We start from the raw sequence: 9593 nt of genomic DNA, 5'->3' as shown, positions 1-9593 counted from the left end.
TAAGGCCATATTAACTGGGACCCATTCAGAAAAGGGCTTCCCTGAGAAGAACCTGGCTATTGGGAGGGTAGGAGCATCCTGTGCTAACCTGAGGGCTGCTGCTCCTACCTGACCACACCCTCCAGCTTTGCCATCCCTACTCCTGACCTGTGAGGCTGTCCCAAGGTGGGGGTGGGAGGAGAGAGGTAGTTGTGGCCTCTGTCTTGAGGCTGGCTGGCTGGCAGACACAGCCAGATTTAGAAGTCATTTTCACAGCAGGGAGTCTCCAGCCTTCCACCCACAGGGCCCTGCAGGGCCAGTCTGAGATATGGCTCACCAAGGCCCCGAGACCTGCACCAGCTCCTCCTCTTCTCCTCTCTCTCCCTTTCTCCCCAGATCTTTAGTAGCTGGTGCTGATTCCACCCTTAGGCAAAGATAAAGGGAGTCCTGGGCGGCGGGGCGGGGGCTAGTGCACTGGCATCTTAACCACCCAAGTGCTCCCAGTACACCATTCACCCGTTCAAGGGGCTGTTTGTCTGCACCCCAGGGATCCCCTCTCCTCTCCGCCTCTGCTGCCTGTTCCTCCTCTTCCCTTACCTCTACTTCTCTCTTCCCATCTCCTAGCCCGATACTCCAACACTAATGACATAGCCCTAGAGAGAAATAATAATCAGAGCTTAACACATATATCACTTACTATGTACCAGGCATTGTTCTAAGTGCTTTACATATTGAATCATTTCATCCTCCCAACAAGCCTATGAAAAAGCACTATTAATGACCTCATTTTATAACTGAGGATACCAAGGCACAGAGAGGTTGAGTAATCGCCCAAGGTCACACAGCTAGTATGAAGTAGGTACAAGATTTAAACCCAGGCTGCCAGGTCCCAGAGTCCGTGTTCTGAACACAACACTACCATAGTTCTCTAACAATGATAGCAGTGTGGGTAAGCTCTTAGAAACTGGCCTCCTGTGTGCTCAGCCTCAAAGAGGCCCAGGCAGCATAGTGGAGACCACCTCCACAAGGCCAGCCCCTCCACTTTCCCATGCGGCTCACCTCTCCTGCCAGCCCCAGAGCCCCGCAGCCCCTGGGCTACAGCAAAATCCAGGCAGATGCTCTCACCACTGCCCTGGTCTTCCTCAGTCTTCCTCCTAGCCTGAAGTCCATCCTCTTCTCAGGCCCAGAGGTCGAAGGTACACACCCCTCAGCTAGAGCAGGCTCACCCCAGCCTGGCCTCAGTTTTCACTCCTGCCTTCATCTTCTACAACTCCTCTGAATGTATCCTCAACTCCGGTCAAACCAGACCATTTGATAATTTCCTAAACATACTCTGTTTCCCTATATCCATGCCTCTATTTTTGCTCTCCCCTCTACTTGGAACCCCTTTCCCCGCATTCTATCTCAGATGCCACCTCCTCCATGGAGCCTTTCCTGATCTCATAAAATCCATACAATCTGCCTTGTTTGATTCCTTAGACTATTTAACACCCACTGCTCAATCTATCATTATTTGTGTGTTTTCCTCTTCACCCCATTGTCAGGCAGGTCTTACTCATCTCTTTCCTGGAGCCCAGCTTAGTGCCTGGTTCCCCTCAGGTGCTCATTAAATGCTCAGTAGTTATAATCGGTAGAAGTTAGAATTGTAGGTGGAAGGGAGACAGAACTCAGGAACCTTTGATCTCTGCCCAAGGTGAACCCCAATTACTTTACTTCCTCCAGTAAGAGCTAACTTGAAACCTGGCAGTGTGGGTTCCAGGCAGCTTCTGGGATGGAAGGACCTTCCTGGGTGACTCTGACCGAGGTTCTCCATTTAGGTTCAAAGCCCAAAGAGGACATCTCCCCCACCGCCCCATTCCACTGAACCAAGGCCCGGCTTAGGGTCCAGTCCAGCGGCCTCCCTACCCTGCCCCCTCCCCATCCTGCCCAGCCTCTCCTGGTGCGGGTGGGGAGTGACACTGAGATAATTGGAGACCAAAACTATACGCGGTTTGAGAGCGGGGCTGGGGATCTGAACGCTGAGCCTGAGTTGGAGTTGGCAGGACTCCGTGGGGGTGGGGGGCAGAGGCGGGGCCGAGGGCCGGGCCAGGACTCAGAGACTGAGTCTGAGTGAAGCCCCCGCGCCTGCCGAGTCGGCGGCTAAATTTACCCAGGCTGACTCAGCCCTTGCCCGGAATGGGGGGTGGGGGGAGGGCATCGGGGCAATGGGAAGAGCCAGCGGGGGTGGGGTGGGGGGCAAGGAACAGAGAGTCCAGCCTGGGGGAGACTGGGGTGGGCAGGCAGTTTCCATCCAATAAAGGAGTCTCCTCCACCGCCCACCAGGTGGGAAGGAGCGCAGGAGCCCTGGGGAAGGGACACTATGGGGAATGGGTTGGTGAAAGGAAGAAGATGCCAAGGCTGGACAAAGGGAAGCTTAGATTTATTGAGCGCCTACTGTGTACCGGGCACTGTGCAAGGCGCTTTACATACATTATCGCATTAAGTCCTCACAACAACCCTGCGAGGTAGGTGTTTATAAACCCCCATTTGACGGATGAGGAAACTGAGGCTCAGGGAGGTGAAGTGATTTGGCCAAGTTCACATGGCTAGTAAATAGAGACAGAAGAGGTGCCCGAGATCGAAGAAAAAAAAATACTTCAATGTCTGGGTCCCAAGCCGTTTGGTGTGGATAGTAGTACAAAGAGGGGCTCCGCGCGCTCCAGAGGTCTGCCAGGCCAGAGGCCTGCTCCCGATCTCGCAAGACTGGAGACAGCAAGGCGGGGGACACGCGCGCAGTAACTAGGGAGCAACTGATTAACTGGCAGTGCCGGCGTTGGAGGGACTCGCGGACTAGCTACCAGGGAAATCCGCGACCTGCGCGCGCCCCATAGTGGCTACAGCGAGTATTACACCCCCACCTACAGGCTTTTGGGGATCAGCCTCCCTCTTCCTTCCCTGGCTGGTTTCTGGAAGAGGCAGACATGCAAGACATTCTCAGGGTTCTTTCAGATGGGTGATACCACCTGAGTGGGAAATCGTGGTAACTATTCAGAGCATCACTAAGGAACACCGGGGAGGAGGAAAAGGGGAAGGCCTAAAAAAGTCCCAAGCTGCTCAGCTCAGACCACCACAAACCAGGGACAGTGACAAGGCCACCACCCTGCATTGCCTTGGGGATCCTACGCCTAAACCTGAGACTGGAATAGGAGCCCTTGCCCACTTAGTCGGCTCTTCTGCAAACACTGCACAGTCTCTTGAATTGAGAGTGAATGCAGGTGTCAAAGAAGCCACCCAGGGACGCTCAGACTCTGTTCACTTATTCCTAACTGTCTTGGCTTGTGCAGGGGAAGAGTAGATAAATGCCTTCCCAAGGACTCCAAAACATCAGGGATGGACGTTAGAACTCCCTTGTTTTACATATTACAGGGCCTGGGTGGGGGGGCGACTTGCCTAAGGTCACCCAGCAAACCAGTGTCAGAGTTGGGACTGGAAGCCAAAACCTGTGGCACCAAAGTGAGTCTTCTTCCTGCTTTGCTGGTGGCTTCTGCCAAGAGCCCCTCCTCTTCTGCCAAGGGCCTCTCTGTCACCTGGTCACCTCAGTCCGAAGCCTCTCCATCACTTCCCCCTCCTACCCAGAGGCCCTGCCCTGAAGTTGCCCTATGACTATCCCATCCCTGTCCTCCAGCCTTATCCTGGCTAGGCCTCTCTGCTCAGCTCCATGCCTAGTGCGTCGGCCCCTGCTGAAGACCTTACCCGAGTGCCCTGAAGACCTTACCAAACGTTAAAGTCTACTGCGCACCCTCATCTCTCCTGAAAAAAAAAAAATCATGAATTGACAAATGCTCCCTTTCCTTTCATCTGTGCACCTTCTGTTCTGAGTATAGGAACGGGTACAGGTAAGAGGTACAAGGAAGTCTGTGAGGAAGAAAGGGGACACAAATACAATAAAGGGCCTCTCACTGTCGCTCCCTATTTCCCTGTGGGGTCCCCTTAGTGTCCCTCGCCCCCGAAAAGGACCTCCTCGGTTCGGCTGATGACATCTAGAATCTCTCGGATATTGTCGCTCAGCTCAGCTGCCTTCCCGCCTTCCGGGGGCCCGGTCCGCTCGTTCCGCCAGGAGGCGCCCGAGGCTTCTGTGTCGCTTCCATCAGAAGAGCTGCTATGGACGCTGAGCTCCGCAGCTTCGTCGGAGTCGGAGTCCGGGGCGGTGTGGCGGCGGATGCGGGACACGGCTTCCCGCAGGGCCCCGGCATAGGGCCCCGGGGTCCGCGCCCAGCCCCGGCCTGCGCGCCGCGGGACCGCAGCCACTTCCTCCGAGCCCTCGGCACGGCGCGCGCCTCCCGAGGCCGCTGGGCCTAAGGCTGAGTGCTCTGGGCTACCTGGCTCCGTGGGGGCATCCTGCAGGTTTACTTCGCCGACCGGGAGCCCCAAGATGCGGGAGGCGCGCTCCTCCAGCGAGGAGTCCGCGGACTTCCCGCCCTCAGCTTCGAGCCCACGTCCCCCACCGGGCTGCTGTGAAGGGCGACTGCTCAACAGCAGCTTTTGGCAAGGGGAGGGAAGGACCGCGGCACCCTCTCCCTCCTCCTTGTTGGGCTTCAGTTGGTTGGGGTCATTCCCCACAAGGCGCGGCACCCCAGCGGGCAAAAGCTGCACATGCTGGGTTCGAGGGGTCGGAACATACTGGGACCGTATCACCACGCAAGTGGCGTCAATGACAAAGACGCCTTCCCCACGAGCCGGGCCACGGGAACTTCGGGGCAGGGTGTGGGGGCGGCGGGTCGCCTTCCAACCCTCCAAGGTCTCGGGTCCGGCCTCCTCTCTATGACCCAGGGACTCCCTCCATCCCGTGCCTCCCGGAGCCCAGGGTCTGGGGAGGGTCTGGCTATGTCGGGGCAGCTGCTTTTTAACGGAGGGCATCCAGCACTTGGGGAGCCAGCTCTGTTCTCTCCATTCTCTCCCTTCCCCGGAGCCCTTGGGATGGGGCTTGGACCTGGGAGCAGGACGCGGGGGGCTGGGAGTGGCAGGTGCAGACCCCGCAGGAACTGTCTCCGTGCCTGGGTTCCCAGCAGCTTTGGCTTGGGGATGGCCGTCGCTACCACTCTTCAGGCCAGCAGCAGCCAGCCTCAGGCTTCTCTCCGCGGCCACCTTACCGGACTCCAGCCTTGGCCTGGCTGTTCCACAGCCTGGGGATCCCCCCAGGAGACCCCGGCCCTGACGGAGACCCCAGGCCCCTAGGATGTCTCGGTAGATCCGAGGATCTAGCCTCTTCTTTGTGCACCCTCCCTCTGTCCTGGTCGGAGCAGAGGTTGAAGAGGCGGGCGCCTGCGAGGGCTCGGGTCCTCGCTTAGTCCCCAGGGTCCTGTGGGGGCCTTCGTAAGAGGGTGGAGCCACGTAGGGTGGCGGCCGGTCCCAGCGGCGTCGCGGGGCCATTCCGGCAGCACCTCTCAGCAGCAGGTGAGCTTCGTAGCTGGGGGGCCCTGGCCGCCGACCTCCCCAGGGCCCCGCCCACGCCGCCCCTGAATTGCTCTGCGGCTGCGCGGATGGACGGGGCGGTCGCCCCACGGACCCCAGGCGCTCCGGCCTTGAGGGAGCTGGGAGCCCTGCAGGCTGGGCCACCCGAAGGACGTTCCGAGGCTCCGGGCGGGGCCGACCAGGGGGACTCCTTCGGGCCCCACCAGCCTTGCGCCTTTTTCGCTCAGTCTCCTTGGCCTCCCGCTCCTGCGATGCCGCTTTCCTTTTCTCTTGCTCCCGGGCTCGGGCCTCGGCCGGGGGCCCCGCCCGCCAGTTGGTCGCCTCCTGCAGCACCCTGGAGGCCCAGGGCCGGCGGGGCGGCGGCTCAGGGGATCCCGGGCGCGGCCCACACCTGGGACAATGAGCAGGAACCCAGGTGAGCAGTTTGTGGGGGAAGGGAGCCGAGGTCCGGGGAGCTGGGAGCGCTGCAGACCACTTGGGGCCGCCTTGTGGAGGGGAGTGTGTGAGTGTGTGCGCGTGTGCACGTGCGTATATGTTAGGGTTGAAGTCGAAGCGGGACTCCTCACCATCTCTCCATACACACTTTAATAGCGTCTGCCCCATCTCACCTGCCCTTTCTCACGCCCACTCCTGTCCCCCCAAACAAACGGGATGAGTCAAGCCCCAGCCCTCGGGATGGGGTGGGGGGAGGCGAGGGAAAGAGAAGGGGGAACAGCAGCCCTGGCTGGTGCCCCCGGGAAGGTCCGGACCCCAATCCCTGCCCCACCACTCTCTTCCCCTTACCCCTCCTTCACTCACGTGCGGCTCTGGGGCCCGCGGGCCCAGTGGCTGGCCTGGAAGTCCATGAGCTGTCGAGGAGGGGCGCGGCGACTATAATGACAGGAAATAGTCTTCACTTCGATCACCAGCAGCTTTGATTTCTGCACCCAGAGGCAGCTGCCAGACTCCTCATCCTGGAGCTCCCGGGGGCTATCGGGCCCCTCGGAGAATAGCTGGCCATCCAGCATCCTGCCCCACCCCACCCCGGCCCCCCACCCTCCCACCCGCCCCGAAAGCCCCCTCCCAGCCCGGGGAGCCGGCGCCCACTGCAGAGCGGCAGGCCCAGCGACTGGGGACTATATATACCCAGGCACACGTGTGTGCCTGTCTGTGTGTGTGCGCGCGCATGTGACACGGCGCGGACGGCTCTGCGCTGCTACCTCCCCCACGTGCACGACCGCCTCCTGGGGCCCGGGATTGGGCGCCCCTTCCCACTGCTCTTGTCCCCCAAGCCTGATGGGACCTGCACGAGTGGGCAGGGGATTTCTTATTCTTGCCAAGATGACAGCGCCTGCACCCCCGCCCCCATTTCTTCAAGCTTCCCGCCGTTTTAACCCTTCATTCTCCTGCTTGTCAGGGTGCCTGACCAGCAGCGTTCTGCCCCTGACTTCCTGCCTCGGACTTCGTTTTCTCCGACAGGGAGGTGATGGGAATGGAAATCAAGGTCTCCGCCTGCCACTCTCTGCTGGTTTCCATGGGGTTGGGGTGCAGGAGGGGTTGGCCCACGGCTGGGGGGGTTATTTTTAGCGGCAGTGGCGTTCGGGCGCAGAGAGGAGATGAGTAACCAGCTTCCACGCGGTGGAGGGAGGAGGCGGTGGCTTTCACGCAGCCTTTGTGCGACTCTGGGGGAGAGCTGCCTCCAAGCTCAAAAAGGGTCATCCCCCACCCCCCGCATACACACACCCTGAACTCCTTACCCTCTCAGTGCTGTGCTCAGGGCTGCTGGTGCAGCAGGACAGGAGTCTGTCTTACCCATCGAAGCTGCCCACACTCTCATTCTAAGATGTTTGTCCTTGGCCACCCGTGGAGCCCTCTCCCTGAGGCAGGCTCTCTCCCCCAGTCCAGAAGCCTGGATTTGGGGGGTCATAATGTTCTCAGCCTGAGCTCTGCTCAGCTTTATGGAGGACAGACTAGGGTGCGTACCCACTTGCACCCTCTCAGAGGGTATAGAGGAGGAATGGTGTGCTGCTCCCTTGGCAAAACTAATCCCCTAGCAACTGAAATGATAAAAGTGGCCCCTATTTCCCAGCGTAGATCTCTCCATCACCACTACCACAGTGCCTGGCTTGACTCAACCCCCACCTGAAGTGGTGCTCAAGACCATCACCTTTTAGGCTCATTCTGTCCCGGGGGGGGGGGTTGTTGCTTACATCTACATGATCCCTCCCCCCAAGCCTATACCAGGTGTCCCCTGATTCACCATGGTAATGTTAGTGGCAGCACAGCCCACGCCAACCCTTCCATGCAGAGACTTAGCAACCATGCCTGGCAACCATGGCAGCAGTTCCAGTGGAGAGGAGGGGTGCAGGGAGGTGGGAGAAGAGAGTGTGTATGGCAATGGTTCCTGAAGAAGGGATAATTCGCCTCTCCTGAGAGGAACAGGTAATAGGCGGCTATGAGGCTCCCAAATTTTGTCCCTTGTCTTTCTTTCTGCTCCATCCTCAGACTCTGAGACTGGCTGGTTGGGTTTTCAGGGGGCAACGGGAGACGCAGATCCCAATTTGTTTTCCACCAAAGTATATGCAGCCCTTGGGCACAGTCCCTTCCTTTTAAGGTGATGAGCCAGGAGGGTTGTTTTAGGACAGAGACTGACTTACTGAGAACCAGAGAAACAAAACCCAGGCCTCCTGCTCCCTAACATGGACCTTTAGAGAGAACCCAAACATCCCCTATCCCATCCAGTCGACCCCACTTTAAACCTACCAGGTGCACCGATGTCTCTTTGCTTGAAGGTGCTTCCTTCCACCCAGGTCCCAACAGAGCCCTAAGGCTTTAAAAGTCCTTGCCTCCTCCCTAGACATGATGGAATGTGACATAAGGAGACATCTGTCCTTTCCATCATTCACCCACCCCCACACAAACATACCCTAATTCTAATAACTTGGAAGCCTCCCTCCCTCAAATCTGGGAATGTGCTATGAGAGCTGTGAAGGGGTGAATGCAGAAGCAGGGGCTTCTCCAAAGCCATGATGCAGAACTGAAAGCTGACCTCTGACCAGTGCCCTGATACTTCTCTGTGTTCCATCAAGAAGCCTGGTCTGGAGGAACCAGTATGGTATGGCTGGGTTCATCCGAGTTCTTAGGCACCGTGTGGGTAGGGATACACACAGGAGTTACTCTGAAATTCTTTCAAATCTTGGACAGGAAATGGTTATCATACCTGTAAGGCAGTGGTGAGATGGTACCCAGAATTTGGTTCATAGCCAACAACCTAGCAGTCCTTACGGTGCTCGGTGCTGACTATTGTTTTGGTCCACATGGTTTCAGCACAGGGAAAGGGTCTGATGGGGTGACCATAATCCTGCTGCTCCCCACCCCCCCCTCTCCAGCTCATATCTACCTTGGAAGAAAGGGATTTGTGAGTTCAAAGACAGTGCCAGCTCAGCAAAATCCAAAGAGTCCCACCTTCTCTAAGAAAAGTTGATAGTGGCAGGTCTCTCTGCCTACCTAAAGGAGATCCTCAGTCTGTTATGGGATTTTCCAGGCAGAGGAGAAAGTGAGGTGTTAAGGAGACTGCAGGGAATAGGGTGGGGAATAGTTACGAACTGAGAATTAGAAAGGCAGTAAGTCTACTGTAGTGGTGAAGTGCATGAGCTCTAAAGCAAGACTATTTCGGCTCAAATCCTAGCTCTACTTTTTATTAACAGTGTGGCCCTAGGCTAGTTACTTGGCCTCTCTGTGCCTCAGTTAAAAGAAAAAAAAATCTGTAAAACTGAAATAGTATCTACTATTGTTCTGAGGATTAGTTGAAGTAATATATGTAAAGCACTGAGAATGGTGCCTGGCACACAGCTTTATATGTATGTGTGTGTGTGCTATTACTGTTGTTATTAATGAGCTGAAGAAGCCATGTGAAGCAGGAAGGCTGTAGTAGTAGTGCCTATCAACTACAAAAATCAAACACTGAAATACCATGAAGAGGCTCCTGTCATTTTAATTAGGTTTGCCACAAAAAGCAATAACCTCAGCTAACCACTCTGTCCTCCCCCTCCACCCAAGTCTCACCTCCCTTCATATGCATACAGCACAGGAACCCAAAGGCCCTCCTCCCCATGATCCTCCCCACTCCCATTATGGGAAGAAATGCCATTAAATGGACTCAGCCTCCTCTATACAGCATGAAA

The 9593-nt window shown here is 57.1% G+C and overlaps 1 protein-coding gene across 1 annotated transcript; it reads right to left on the bottom strand.

Moving 5' to 3' along the window:
- Positions 1-3948: 3948 nt before the first annotated feature.
- Positions 3949-6437, bottom strand: DDN (dendrin). Its single transcript, XM_060113965.1, has 2 exons — positions 6229-6437; positions 3949-5821 (listed from the first exon to the last, which is right to left on the bottom strand). Exons 1-2 carry the CDS (start codon positions 6435-6437, stop codon positions 3949-3951), a joined length of 2082 nt encoding a protein of 693 aa, XP_059969948.1.
- Between the last annotated feature and the right edge of the window lie 3156 nt (positions 6438-9593).

The sequence above is a fragment of the Mesoplodon densirostris genome, chromosome 11 (assembly GCF_025265405.1).
Source record: "Mesoplodon densirostris isolate mMesDen1 chromosome 11, mMesDen1 primary haplotype, whole genome shotgun sequence".
Classification (NCBI taxonomy): Eukaryota; Metazoa; Chordata; class Mammalia; order Artiodactyla; family Ziphiidae; genus Mesoplodon; species Mesoplodon densirostris.
Note: the sequence above shows the minus strand (reverse complement) of the source record. Positions and strands in the feature narration are given on the sequence as shown.